At 36.9% G+C, this 15,160-nt stretch overlaps 1 protein-coding gene across 14 annotated transcripts in view; it reads left to right on the top strand.

Moving 5' to 3' along the window:
* CFAP54 (cilia and flagella associated protein 54) overlaps nucleotides 1–15,160 on the top strand; it is a 312,009-nt gene that overhangs the window by 243,869 nt on the left and 52,980 nt on the right. For all 14 annotated transcript variants that reach the window (XR_014804323.1, XR_014804322.1, XR_014804320.1 and 11 more), the window contains one exon: nucleotides 1,333–1,503. Coding sequence is in view for 9 of the 14 variants with exons in the window: in XM_084957512.1 (XP_084813638.1) it covers nucleotides 1,333–1,503 (171 nt within the window). In the remaining 5 variants the exon portion in view is untranslated. The remainder of the gene's footprint in view (nucleotides 1–1,332; nucleotides 1,504–15,160) is intronic.

Here is a 15,160-nt window from a genome sequence, read left to right as displayed (position 1 = left end):
ATAAAGCCTTGCAATGCCTTAGATGTCAAGAGTCTAGGAAACTGGAACTGCTTTCCAGCTACTAAACGATAATCTTGGGAATAACAAGAAGTTAATTTTGAAAATAGTTTGCACTCTATTGAAGAAAGTCCTTTTTTTAAGCATTGAGATATTATTATCCTCATTATTATCTCTCTGGCTCGATTCTTATTTCATTAACAGCAATCAACAAGTAAATACATTATGAAATCACCAGTACAGCCTACACATTTATGTTTCTTAAAAACTCATGATTTAGGGACCAAGTTCCATCAAATGACCTGGGCTCCGATTCACCAAGGCTGAAACTTACAAACCAGCCCCATTCATTTAAAGAGGAAATGAGAGGAGTTTCTGCTGTGGTGCAGCAGGCTAGGGGTCCTGCATTGTCTCTGCAGTGGCGTGGGTTTGATCCCCAGCCCGGCACAGTGGGTTGAGGATCTGCTGTTGCCACAGCTGTGGCATGGGTCTCAGCTGTGGCTTAGAATTGATCCCTGGCCCAGGAATTTCCATTTGCCATGGGTGCAGCCACAAAAAGATAATAAAGAGGGAGTGAGAGCAATGGATTTTAACCTCTTAGAACAAAAACTGTCTCATTTTGCATTTAGTACTGCAAAAAATGCTATTGGCAAATAGATAATAAATTGTAACCCCACTTCAGTGTGTTCACCAGTAAATAAACCAGAAGAAAAGTAGATGTTCTTAGACTGCATGACAACCTTGAGGCGGAAATGACAGCACGGACCTTTTCCCTCTAGATCTTTATTCTTGGATATTTACAAAAGCAGAAAACATTTGTCAAGTCCACTGGATTTTGAAGCGTGATTTTTTCTAGAGAAGAAACTTCTCTGTGTTTTCCAGGGGCTGTTTTAAGACCTACATTCATACAATAAGCTGAGATGATTCCCAGATGTATATTTTTTGTATCTCTATCCTGTATCTCCAGTGTAGTCAATACTGAATGAAAATCGAATGAGTGTTTTTTGTTCGTTCATTTGTTTTTTGTCTTTTTAGGGCCACATCCACAGCATATGGAGGTTCCCAGGCTAGGAGTCGAATCAGAGCTGTAGCTGCCAGCCTACGCCACAGCCACAACCACGGCAATGTGGGATCCGAGCTGCACCTGCGACCTACACCACACCTCATGGCAACACCAGATCCTTAACCCACTGAGCAAAACCTGAGATCCTCGTCCTCATGGATACTAGTCAGGTTCATTAACCACTGAGCCACGATGGGAACTGCAATGGATGTTTTAAATATTGAATAAGTTTATTCCCAGCAATTAAACCTCTGCTTTTGTTTCTTCTCCAGTCACGTCATGAAAGTTCTTTATACTCCGATTCATCATTAAAGGTTTTTACCAGCCCATCATACGGAGAGGTGGTATCATCGGTCATGGCAACACAAGCTTTAAACAAAGAACTTTGCTTTCAGTGGTACATTCCTCCCCTGGAAAAACCTCCAAAGGAAACAGAACCTATGGTATGTAGCATAATTAGTATAAGGTAAATCTTACATTTGGATACAAAGTTTAATGAAACCATTATAACTTGAGTAGAGAAAGTCCTCTTATTGTATAGATAGAAATATACAGCAATTTAGAGTCTATATTGCCTAGTAGAATGAATGTAAAAATTACTCAAAAACTTGGGAAAGTCTGATTCATGTTGATGATTTTCCCTTTTCCTGAACTTAAAGTGAAACACTCCAGCGTGTCACTGTTACATATGATGTTTAGTATTTTTTGTAGTTAGTCTTTATCACATTAAGGAAATTTTTCCTGCTGCCACTTTGATAGGAATTTATATTATGAATCTTTTACTATATCTATTAAGATAATGTTTCGATGTGTCATTTAATATGGTGGTTGGTTTTATAATATTAAACTGTCTTGTGTTCCTGAGATAAACTCAAATTGGTCATGATGTGTTAATTTTACTGGATTCAGCTTGTTAATGTTACATATTGGATTTTTGCAACTGTTTTCACGAGTAATATTGGACTATAAAACTTCCTTTTTATGCAGTCCTTATCAGATATTTTCTCTATGAGGCTTTTGCTAGACTCATAAAATGCATTGATAAATGTAATCATGTTTTTCTGTTCTGTGATGAAATTTGTGTAGGTCTGGCATAACTTTTTTTCCTCAAGTATTTGGCTACAAGTGCATCAGTAAAATGCTTGTGTTTTCATGGTGAAATAACGTAAGACTAGTGATGTAATTCTCGGTAGGTACAGGCCATCTTTAAGCAATAGTGCGAATATACTGGCTAACAGAGCTGGCATCAGTCCTGATTGGGCTAATGTCTCTTCAAATGGTTGGTGCCTGTGTCAAAGCAAGTTTTAAGTATTTTATGTATCACCCCTGTTTATGGAACAGTGGGGTTTTCTATTTCTTCTTGAGTCAGTTTTGCCTAAGTTGCTTTTTTCCAGGAATTTCTCCATTTCGTTTAAAGTTTCTCTCATATTTTTAATCTATCTGAGGTATTTATAGTGAAGTACCCCTTTTCACGCCTTGTATTTGTTATTTGTGCATTTTTTTCTTGGCCGCGGTCACCAAGGTTTCTTCTGTCGTGCGTGCGTGTGTGTGTGTATTCCTAATTGTTGACCTCTTGAGATAGATGTTTAACTCAATATTTACTTCTTTTTTTCCCCTGATATTTGCAGTTTAAGGCTGTAAACTTCTCTCTAAACATTGATTTGGTTTTGTCCCACAATTTTCACTGTAGTATTGCCATCATCTTTTGCTTACAATAACTTTTTAAATTTCCATTATGATTTTTTCTTTGACTTAAGGGTCATTTCAACCTGTGTTTTTTTTTTTTTTTTTAACTACAAACTATATAAAGTTTACATAGTTACGTTCTGTTGTTTACTCCTAGATTGTGTTGTTCTGTGATAATAACAAATGCTGTGTATGAGTGATATTGGTTGGAACTTGCTCTTTTTATCCAGGAAAGTGTTTATTGTATAAACACTCCGTTGCTCTTAAAGAGAATGTGCTCTCTTCAGTTGTTGAGGCAGCGTTCAGATATGTCCAGTAGGTCAGTTTGTGTCGTTTTGTTCAGATATTCTATATTCTCGCGGATGTTTCTATTTTTGCTTGCCTTTTTATTTTTTTAAATCAATTATGGTTGACTCTTGAGCAACACAGGAGTCAGGGTGCTGACCTTCTACATGATGGAAAATCTATGTGTGACTTCATAGTTGGTGCTCCACATCCACGTCTGTGGATTCCACCAACTGTGGATTGTATGGTGAAACAGAAAGTATTTATCGAAAAAGTTCTCCTAGAGTAGGACATGTGCAGTTCAAACCCATGTTGTTCAAGGGTCAACTATACTAAGATTTGAACATTCAAATCTCTAAGATTGCTATTGTTTTTGTTTTTTGTTTTCTTATAGTTCTGTCAAATTTTGCTTTGTATAATCAGGGGCTTTGTTCTTAGGTATAATCAGATTGCTAAGTATTGTGACTTCCTGATGAATTCAGTATGTTGTCATTTTGAAGTGACTTCTAACATTTTCATAATAATGCTTCTTCCCTCACAAAGGCTGCTGTGTTTGATATTACTAGAGGAAAATGACTTTCCTGTGGTTATTTTCATAATATTTCTTTTTCCAACATTTTGCTTTGGTGTACTTATGTTTTAATTGTATTTTTTATTAAAGGTATACACTTGAATATTTTAAAACACAACCTGACATTACTGTATTTTGACTGACGTTAATCCATTTACACTTAATGTAAATACTAACATATTTAGTTTTAAATGTATGATATTATTTTGTGTTTCTACTTGTCTTAGATTTTCTGTTTTCCTCAGATTTTCTGTCTTTCTTCCTTCTTTTGGATTATTTTCAATTATTTTTCCTCTCTGAATTTTGAAATTGTGCACTCTTTTTCAGTGCTTTTAGTGATTGCCCTCAGGACAACTATATATACTTACCAAAATCTAAAATTGAATGTCTTTATTCCTCTAATGACTTATATGATATTGAACATTTTCTTTTTTAACCCAAAATAATGTTATTTTAATTGTTTTATAAAAGTTATTTTTGGAGTTCCCATCATGGCTCAGCAATAACAAACCTGACTCGTATCCATGAGGATGCTGTTTCAATCCCTGGCCTTGCTCAGTGGGGAAGGACCTGACATTGCGGTGATGTGTGGTGTAGGTCGCAAATGCAGCTCAGATCTGACCCCTAGCCTGGGAACTTCCACATGCCATGGGTGCAGCCCTAAAACGACAAAAAAAAGTTATTTTCCTTTAGAATTTTCTACATATTCCCCATTCACTTTGTTTTCTATGCCCTCTCTTGCATTTTAGACATTTCACTTAGCATCACTTCTTTCTGTTGAAGTGCATATTTTGGAATTTCTTTTGGTGAGCATCTTCTGGAGTCAGACACTCTCAATTTTTTTTTTTTTGCATGATAAAATTGTTTTACATTTATTTGTGATATAAATTTTTATGGAGTAGAGAATACAGGATTGGAAAATATTTTCTTTAAGTAGATTGAAAATGTCATCTATTCATTTCCATTGTTGCTGTTGTGAGTTGAACTGATGTTGCTTTAAAAATATTCTAATCTCAGGAGTTCCTATGGTGGCTCACTGGTAATGATCCTGACTAGCATCCGTGAGGAAGCAGGTTCAGCCCCTGGCCTTGCTTAGTGGGTTAAGGATCAAGCATTGTGTGAGCTGTGGTGTAGATCACAGATGCAGCTTGGATCCCAGCATTGCTGTGGCTGTGGTGTATGCTGACAGCTACAGCTCTGATGTGACCTCCTAGCCTGGGAACTTCCATATGACGCCAGTTTGCCCCCCACCCCAAAATTCTGACCTCTTTCACGAGCCACTTTTGAGACCTTCTCTTTGCACAGTTTTACTAGAAATGGTTTTCTTTTTATTTATTTTGCTTACATTACTGTAATGGTTAAGAGCCCAGACTCTAGAACCCTTGGAATTGAGCAAATCAGACTACCTGGTTCAAATCCCAGCTCTGTCTTTGTGATCTTCAGTAGATTAGTTAACTTTTCTATATCATGGTTTTACCCTTATCTGTAACTAGAAATAGTCATATAAACTCTTAAATAGTTGTCATTTATTTTTTTATTAGACCATGTTTGATTGACAGTGTTGTGCCAATTTCTTCTGTACAGCAAAGTGACAAATATATACACACACTCATGTATATATACACACACACATATTCCTTTTTCTTATATTATCTTCCATCATTATCTATCTCAAGAGATTGGATATAGTTCCCTGTGCTATACAGTAGGACCTCATTGCTTAACCATTCTAAATGTAATAATTTATATCTACTAACCCCAAACTCCCAGTCCATCCTACTCTCTCCCCTGACTCTCTTTGGCAGCCATAAGTCTGTTCTCCATGTCTGTGAGTCTGTTTCTGTTTGTAGATAGGTTCATTTGTGCCATATTTTAGATTCCACAAATCAGTGATATTCTATGGTATTTGTCTTTCTCTTTCTGACTTACTTCACTTAGTATAAGAATCCCTAGTTGCATCCACATCATTGCAAATGGTGTTAATTGATTCTTTTTATGGCTATGTAGTATTCCACTGTATATAGGCACCACATCTTTTAATCCATTCATTTGTTGATGGATATTTATGTTGTTTCCATGTCTTGGCTATTGTGAATAGTGCTGCTATGAACATAGGGGTGCATGTATCTTTTTGAACTATAATTTTGTACAGATATATGCCCAGGAGTGGTTTTGCTGGGTCATATGGTAGTTCTATAGTTTTCTGAGGAACCTCCATACTGTTCTCCATAGTGGTTGTACCAATTTACATTCCCATCAAGAGTGTAGGAGGGTTCCTTTTTCTGCACACATTCTTCTAGATTTATTAATTATGGCCATCCTGACTGGTGTGAGGTGGTATCTCATTGTGGTTTTGATTTGCATTTCTCCAATAATTAGTGATATTGAGCATCTTTTCATGTGCCTACTGGTCATCCATATGACTTCTTTGGAGAAATGTCTATTTAAGTTGTCTGCCCACTTTTCAATTTGTTTGTTTTTTATTGTTGTTGAACTGTATGAGTTTTCTGTATATTTTGGAGATTAAGTCCTTTCATTTATTGTTATTAGTAGTATATGAAGTGATTTTTACATTATTATTCTGTTTCAAAATTTAATAACAAAAGAAGTGAGAAAAAAACCTACTACATGGAGACTAAACAACATGTTACTAAAAAACCAGTGGGTCAATGAGGAAATCAAGAAGGAAATTAAAAAATGCCTCAAGACAAATAATAATGAAGACACAACCACTCAAAATCTATGGGATACTGCAAAAGCAGTGCTCAGAGGGAAGTTCCTAGCAATATAGGCATTCCTCAAGAAGAAAAATCTCAAATCGGCAACTTAACCCACCACCTGAATGAATTAGAAAAAGAAGAACAAGCAAAACCTAAAGTCAACAGAAGGAAGGAAATCATAAAGATCAAAGAGGAAATCAATAAAATAGAGATTCAAAAAACAATAGACAAAATCAATCAAACCAAGAGCTAGTTCTTTGAAAAGGAAAACAAAATAGACAAATCTCTGGCTAGACTCACCAAGAAGAGGAGAGAAAAAACCCAAATAAACAAAATGAGAAATGAAAAAGAGAAATCACAATGCATACAACAGAAATACAAAACACGATGAGAGAATACTATCTACAATTATATGCCAATAAATTCGACAACCTAGAAGAAATGGACATCTTTCTAGAGACCTACAGCCTGCCAAAACTGAATCAAGAAGAAATAGATCAACTGAACAGACCAATCACTAAAAATGAAATTGAATATGTCATAGAAATACCCCCTAAAAATAAAAGTCCAGGACCAGATGGCTTCATAGGAGAATTCTACCAAACATACAAAGAGGAACTTATACCCATCCTCCTTAAACTTTTTCAAAAGGTTGAAGAAGAAGGAACAGACCCAAAGACATTCTATGATGCCACCATCAACCTAATTCCAAAACTAAAGATACCACCAATATAGAAAACTATAAGCCAATATCTTTGATGAATATAGATGCAAAAATTCTCAACAAAATTTTAGCCAACCAAATCCAACAACATATCAAAAAGATCATACACCACGACAAGGTGGGATTCATCCCAGGTTCACAAGGATGGTTCAACATACGTAAATCAATCAACATCATATACCACATTAACAAAAGAAAAGTCAAAAACCACATGATCATCTCAGTAGATGCAGAAAAAGCATTTAACAAAGTCCAACATCCCTTCATGATAAAAACTCTTACCAAAGTGGGTACAGAGGGAACATTCCTTAACATAATCAAAGCCATTTATGACAAACCCACAGAAAATATAATACTTAATGGAGAAAAGCTGAAAGCCTTCCCTTGAAAATCTGGAACAGAAAAATTGTCACTGTATGCAGATGACATGATACTATATATAGAAAACCCTAAGGACTCAACCCAAAAACTACTTGAACTGAACAACAGATTCAGCAAGGTAGCAAGATATAAGATTAACATTCAGAAATCAGTCGCATTTCTGTATACTAACAATGAAATATTAGAAAAGGAATATAGAAATACAATACCTTTTAAAATTGCACCCCCAAAAAATCAAATTCCTGGGAATACACCTGACCAAGGAGGTGAAAGACTTATATGCCTAGAACTATAAAACATTAATCAAGAAAATTTAAAAAGATGTAGAGAAATGGAAAGATATTCCATACTCCTGGGTTGGAAAAATTAATATCAGAAAAATGGCCACATGACCCAAAGCAATCTACAGATACAATGCAATTCCTATCAAATTACCTAGGACGTTTTTCACAGAACTAGAACAAACAATCCAAAAATTTATATGGAACCATAAAAGACCCAGAATTGCCAGAGCAATTCTGAGGAACAAGAACCAAGCAGGAGACATAACTCTCCCAGACTTCAGGCAATATTACAAAGCCACAGTCATCAAAACAGTGTGGTACTGGTACCAAAACAGACATACATAGACCAATGGAACAGAATAGAGAACACAGAAATAAACCCAGACACCTATGGTCAATTAATCTCCAACAAAGGAGGCAAGAACATAAAATGGGAAAAAGACAGTCTATTCAGCAAATATTGCTGGGAAACTGGACAGCTGCATACAAATCAGTGAAACTAGGACACACCCTCACACCATGCACGAAAATAAACTCAAAATGGCTGAAAGACTTAAATATAAGACAAGACACCAACAAACTCCTGGAAGAGAACATAGGCAAAACATTCTCTGATGTCAACCTTGCAAATGTTTGCTCAGGTCATTCTCCCAAGGCAACAGAAATAAAAGCAAAAATAAACCAATAGGGCCTAATCAAACTGACAGGCTTTTGCACAGCAAAGGGAACCAAAAAGAAAGCAAAAAGACAACTTACGGAATGGGAGAAAATAGTTTCAAATGATGCAACTGACAAGGGCCTAATCTCTAAAATACACAAGCAACTTATACAACTCAACACCAAAAAAGCCAACAAGAAGATATACAGATGTCCAGCAAGCACTTGAAACAATGCTCAATATCACTGATTACTAGAGAAATGCAAATCAAAACTACCATGAGATACCACCTCACACCAGTCAGAATGGCCATCATTAATAAGTCCACAAATAACAAATGCTAGAGGGGGTGTGGAGAAAAGGGATGCCTCCTCCACTGTTGGTAAGAATGTAAGCTGGTACAACCACTATGGAGAACGGTATGGAGGTGCCTTAGAAAACTATACATAGAACTACCCTATGACCCAGCAATCCCATTCTTGTGTATATATCCAGACAAAACTTTCCTTAAAAAAGACACATGTGCCTGCGTGTTCATTGCAGTACTATTCACAATAGCCAAGACATGGAATCAACCCAAATGTCCACTGATAGATGATTGGTTCAGGAAGATGTGGTATATATACACCATGGAATACTACTCTGCCATAAAAAAGAATGACATAATGTCATTTGTAGCAACATGGATGGAACTAGAGACTCTCATCCTGAGTGAAGTAAGTCAGAAAGAGAAAGACAAATACCATATGGTATCACTTATATCTGGAATCTAATATACAGGACAAATGAACCTTTCCACAGAAAAGAAAATCATGGACTTGGAGAACAGATTTGTGGTTGCCGGGGGGGAAGGGGAGGGAGTGGGAGGGACTGGGAGCTTGGGGTAAATAGATGCAGAATGTTGCCTTCAGGATGGATTAGCAATGGGATCCTGCTGTGTAGCACTGGGAAGTCTGTGCAGTCAATTACGATGGAACATGTAACGTGAGAAAAAGAATGTTTACATGTATGTGTAACTGGGTCACCATGCTGTACAAAGAAAAAAATATATAAATAAATTATTTTTAAAAATAAAACAAACCAAAAAATAGAAACAAAAAAAAATTTAATAACATCAAATAGGTAGTACACTTGGTAGGAATTATTTTAAAGCACCTTTTAAAGTTTACCAACAATATCTTCTTTAGATACCCTAGCTGCCAACAGTATACAGAAAAGAGAGTAGACTGTACCTAACCAGCAAATTAAAGTGCACAGCAGAAAAAAATTTAGTTTTGTCTCTAAATGTTTACAAATTTCTATCACATACATAACTCCTTATTTTAATGCTTAATATCTTTCTCTGACTCTGTTTATTCATATCTGTGTTCATATGCATGCATAGCCATTGCAATAGGGCTAGTTGGAGAGGATTTGGGGGTATTTGGGAGCAGTTCAATATGGGCCTGAACTCTTGGAGAAAGAACAAAGATTCATATTCTGGGAGAGTTTTGAAGAGGGGTCAAGCTTTTAAGAAAAATAGGACAGTTGGTCACTAGCCTTTTGCAGAGGAACCTGCCACTATTAGCATTCTTTTGATTATGGCTCTAAGAAGAGCCTCAGGCTTCTTCCCATAAAACATTTGCCATATGGTTTTGCCCTGTTCAGCACTTTTTATCTGGTTGGGTTTTTTGTTGTTTTTGTATGTTTGTTTGCTTGTTTGCCCCCTGCAGTGGTCTGCTCCTGCACTCCCCAGCTCTTGAGTGCTATTCCCTCTAGCTGTGCCTCTGATAGCTTCTGCTCCTCCTTAATTCATGCGACCTGTGTCAGATGGTGAAACCCCCGGGCCCGCCTCTGCTCTCAAGCATCTTCTCCCAACTAACTGCCCATTCATTCTGCTCCCTCCGGGTGGCAACCTGCTGCTCACTCTTGGTCAATTATACATCCCTCCTACTCATACGAAAAAGAGAAAATTGAACGGATCACTCCCCAGAAACACTTAAAGTTATTTCTCACATTTTGAAACTACTCTCCTTCCCACCCTTTCCAAGTCAAATCCTTGCCAGACACTCCCTATATATTTAAAAATAATAAATCCATGGTCTCTTTGGGGGAATTTAGTGCAGTCGTTTTCAAATTGCAATTTCAAGAATAGTCATAGGTCATGCAGTCAGCATGGTGGGTCAGAAGTAGTATTTTTTAAAAAGAAACTAAATATAAGAAGGTAATATCAGAATGCATCACATAGAGTAAGTGAAAATGTGTTTTCTGAAACTTTTGTTTCATGATAGATACTGTTAAAAAGAAGCTTTCTTAGATAGATTGACATTCAGCACATGTCAGAATTTGCTTACTTGCTGGCAAGAAAACCAGCAGAGTGGTGAAAGAGTGTTCCATTCAGAAAGGGTATGGAAATAGAAGAATTGCACCGTTGAGAAGCAGAATGTTTACCCAACCAGTTAAAAAAATGAGGAACAAAGCATAAAGTTTGTTCCACAAGGTCATAGAAATATCACATCCCTATCAGTCTAAGGCAGGATGATCTGGGAAGTTAATGCTAGGACTGCATCTGTGGCTGATAATTAGAATAACAAGGTTTCATGCATCAACAATCATGTCTGACAATTAGCGTGGACACATGAACTGGTGTCAGGCAGAGATCAGAAGCAGCACCCCAACTAACAAATTCTGACTTAAACAGGTTGCTTGAGTGATTTTGGTAAGCCGTAAGCAGAGACAGAGAACACACGGTTTTCCTATTTCTTAGTTCAGGGACAGTTTTTCCCTTTAACAGTAAGTATGTATGTATCAAGTCATGATAAAAGATGCAGTTGCTGCCATGAAATCACAGTTTTCAAAACATCAGGAAACACTGACTCGGGAGGGCTGGGTCTTCTCAGAACTAAGAGTCTACATTTTCAGAAGATAACAGTGACATTTGCTTGATGATTTAAACAGTCATATATTTGAGCATTCATCTGTTCATTATTTTACTCCTTTAGTGTAGAGTTAAATGTTGGAAAAACTGGCTGAAGCTCATGAAACCCAAGATAATAGCAAAAATGAACACCTACCTAGAGCTCAGTGTGTTCCAGGTATCTTATTTCATTCACTTCATGACTCTATGAAGTAGGTGTAGTCATCCCTCAGTATCCACAGGGGATCGTTCGGGATCCCCTCCGATACCAAAATGCGCGGGAGCTCAAGACCCTTATGTGAAATGGCATAGTATTTGCAGTTAAGCTATGCATATTCTCCTGTATACCTTAAATCACATCCCCATTACTTATAATATCCAATACAATGTAAATGTTATGTAGATAGTTGCCAGCACATGGCAAATTCAAGTTTTGCTTTTTGGAACTTTCTGAATTTTTAAAAACATCTTTTGATTCACGGTTTGTTGAATCTGCAGATGCAGAACAGATGGCTACAAAGGGCTGGGTATTGTAATTTGTCCCATTTTATGAAGGAGGAAACTGAGACACTGGATGGAGGGATGCTAGCCGGCAAGGAGTCGGGATTGGAGCAATCTGTCTCCAAGTCAGCACACCAGGGTACGGTGTTTTGTTGAGTCCTCAGTTGATAGTCCTGGTTGAGGGCCCTTCCAAACTCTAGGTAGGATGGCAGTGAGTAGTGAAATTAATACCTGACTTGGAGCTTTGGAATTTTCAGGGACCTAGATGGTCACTGAATAACAGTGCAAGTTAACATCATATGATTCACCTTCTCAGGTCACTTCGGTTTACCCACTGCACCAAATCAGAAATGCCAGTAGCAACTAAAGGATGCCAGTGACAGCAAAGGAGAAATCTGAGGACTGGGGATTTGGAGATAAAAATGTTTAGCTAATTCAAAGGGCTATATTTATTTTCATGATATGATACTTTATAACTTGGAAAAATTTAACTTCTTAAGTATAGGTGGTAGAAATTATATTCCCCTATTTAACAAAATTACCTTTAGTAGAATGTACTAGAACCCCATCACGTTATCCCCTGGAACGTCTTTACAAACTAAATATCTTTTCAACAATTTCAGTATCTGCAAAGGACGGATACTAAAGATGCTGCCAGGGACTATCATTTTAATGAGCTTCCCAGATACTGACATTAAAAATAGTTGTAAAGAATGGCTAAGTTAAGTCAGAGAGACGTAGGACTTCAGCTTAGCTTTAAAGAGATATAACCGTGACCAAAGGTTTGATGGTTCACATTTATCTCAAGATTATACCTTAGGAACGTTAGCTTTAACCTACTTCATATTCTTGCTAGATTTAGCATCCAGGGTTCCCAGTAGGATGCTTTGGATTGCAAGTCAGCCCCTCTGAGGTTCAGAATGAGACTTCAATTGTGTTTGTACCTTGATCAGGCTCAAGGAATACAACTCAGAGCCAGCAGGGCAGAGTGGCAGTAAAGCATCAGTTGCTGGCCCTTCTTTTGGCCTGTGAGACCTGAGCTGGAAGAAAGCAAACAACTTCAAAGGCCGTTTTACTGAGGCCAGCTAGACAGTCCAAGGCATGTTCTTCAGAGGCCACAGAACCTGTAGGCAGACAAGCATGATCAAATGGAAGAAGTCTGATCTAGCAAAGCACTAAAAAGCACGACTCCATCTGGCAAGTGAAAACACAAATTTGGTTAGAATTGAAATAGTTCTTGAAGATAAGTTTATTCAGAGGTCCATCAAGTCTGGGAACAAAAAAATATGAAGCCAGTGCTCTTTTCTGGAGGTCTTTATACCCCTAAGAGACTCTGTCCAGTCACTTATGATGGAACATGTAATGTGAGAAAAAAGAATGTATACATGTATGTGTAACTGTATGCTGTACAGTAGAAAATATATATATATATATATAAATGATAAAAAAATTTAAAAAAAGATAAAAAGGAAAAAAAAGAAGAAGAGCAAGACTCTATTTCAGGGTCCCAAGCAAGCAGGCTGTGCGTTCAAGACAAGTTCAGGCCTGATAGGATGCGAAGGATGAGTTAGGGTTCCTGGGAAAAAAAAATACCAAGTCCTAATAAAAGCAGGAGCCCAATGTTATCAACTTGGAAGTGAGGGAATCTGTAACTCAGAGACCATTCTTCTTTCACCATTCCTGGGCTGACAAGATAAATTTTTTCTTTTTTTAAAAAATTGAAGTATAATTGATTTACAATAGTATATTAGTTTCGGGTACATAACATAATGATTCCATATTTTTATACATTACAAAATGATCACCATGAAAGGTCTAGTCATCATCTGTCACTTACAAGGATGTTACAAGGTTGACTATATTCCCTATGTTGTATCATCCCTGTGACTGATTTATTTTGTAAATTTATTTCACTCATCTCCCAAAACCTCTCTCTTCTGGCATCTGTCTTATCTATGGGTCTGTTTCTATTTTGTTATATTTGATCTTTTTATTCTTTTTTAGATACCTGCATAGGTGAAATCACATGGTATTTGTCTTGCTCTGTCTGACATTTCACTTAGCATAATACCCTATAATTCTATCCATATTGTCCCAGATGGCAAGATCTCATTCTTTTTTCATGACTAATAGTTCATTGGTATATTTTTTAAGATTTTAAGTTTTTCCATTATAGTTGATTTTACAGTATTCTATCAATTGCTACTGTACAGCAAAATGACCCCATACATGTGTGTGTGTGTATGTCTGTATATATATATGTATTCTTTTTCTCACATTATCCTCCATCATGTTCCGTCAAGTGACTAGAAAGAGTTCCCTATGCTATACAGCAGGACCTCATTGCTTATCCACTCCAAGGCAAAATTTTGCATCTAATAACACCAGAATCCCAATCCATCCAACTCCCTCCCCTGCTTCCCACTGCCCGGCAACCGCAAGTCTGTTCTCCAAGTCCATGAGTTTCTTTCTTTCCTGTAGAAAGGTTCATTTGTGCCATTTATTGGATTCCAGATATAAATGATATCATATGGTATGTGTCTTCCTCTTTCTGACTTACCTCACTTAGTATGAGAGTCTCTAGTTCCAACCATGCTGCTGCAAATGGCATTTTTCTTTTTTATTGCTGAGTAGTATTCTATTGTGTAAATATATATTACATCTTCTTAATCCATTCATCTGTCAATGGACATTTAGGTTGTCTCCATGTCTTGACTATTGTGAATAGTGCTGCAGTGAACATAGGGATGAATGTATCTTTTTCAATGAAAGTTTTGTCCGGATATATTCCCAAGAGTGGGATTGCTGGATCATATGTGTATCTTTTTCAATGAAAGTTTTGTCCGGATATATTCCCAAGAGTGGGATTGCTGGATCATATGGTAGTTCTATATTTTGTTTTCTGAGGTACCTCCATACTGTTTTCCATAGTGGCTGTACCAGCTTACATTCCCACCAAGAGTGCAGGAGGGTTCCCTTTTCTCCATACCCTCTCCAGCATTTGTTATTTATTGACTTGTTAATGATGGCCATTCTGACTGGTGTGAAGTGATACCTCATAGTAGTTTTGATTTGCATTTCTCTAATAATTAGTGATGTTGAGCATTTTTTCATGTGCCTATTGGCCATTTGTATATCCTCTTTGGAGAAATATCTATTCAGCTCTTGCCTATTTTTCCAATTGGGTCGTTGGTTTTTATTTTTTCATTGAGTTGTGTAAGATCTTGGTATATTTTAGTGATTAAGCCCTTGTCAGTTGCATCATTTGAAACTATTTTCTCCCATTCTGTAAGTTGTCTTTCTGTTTTCTTTTTGGTTTCCTTTGCTGTACAAAAGCTTGTCAGTTTGTTTAGGTCCTTTGGGCTTACTTTTGTTTTCATTTCTGTTGCTTTGG

The sequence above is a fragment of the Sus scrofa genome, chromosome 5 (genome assembly GCF_054392235.1).
Source record: "Sus scrofa isolate SSC_HxYL_T2T_F1_AM1 chromosome 5, Sscrofa_HxYL_maternal_Yorkshire_Landrace_v2.0, whole genome shotgun sequence".
In the NCBI taxonomy this organism is placed as follows: Eukaryota; Metazoa; Chordata; class Mammalia; order Artiodactyla; family Suidae; genus Sus; species Sus scrofa.
The sequence above is the reverse complement of the archived record's forward strand: the minus strand, read 5'-3'. Positions and strand labels throughout refer to the sequence as shown.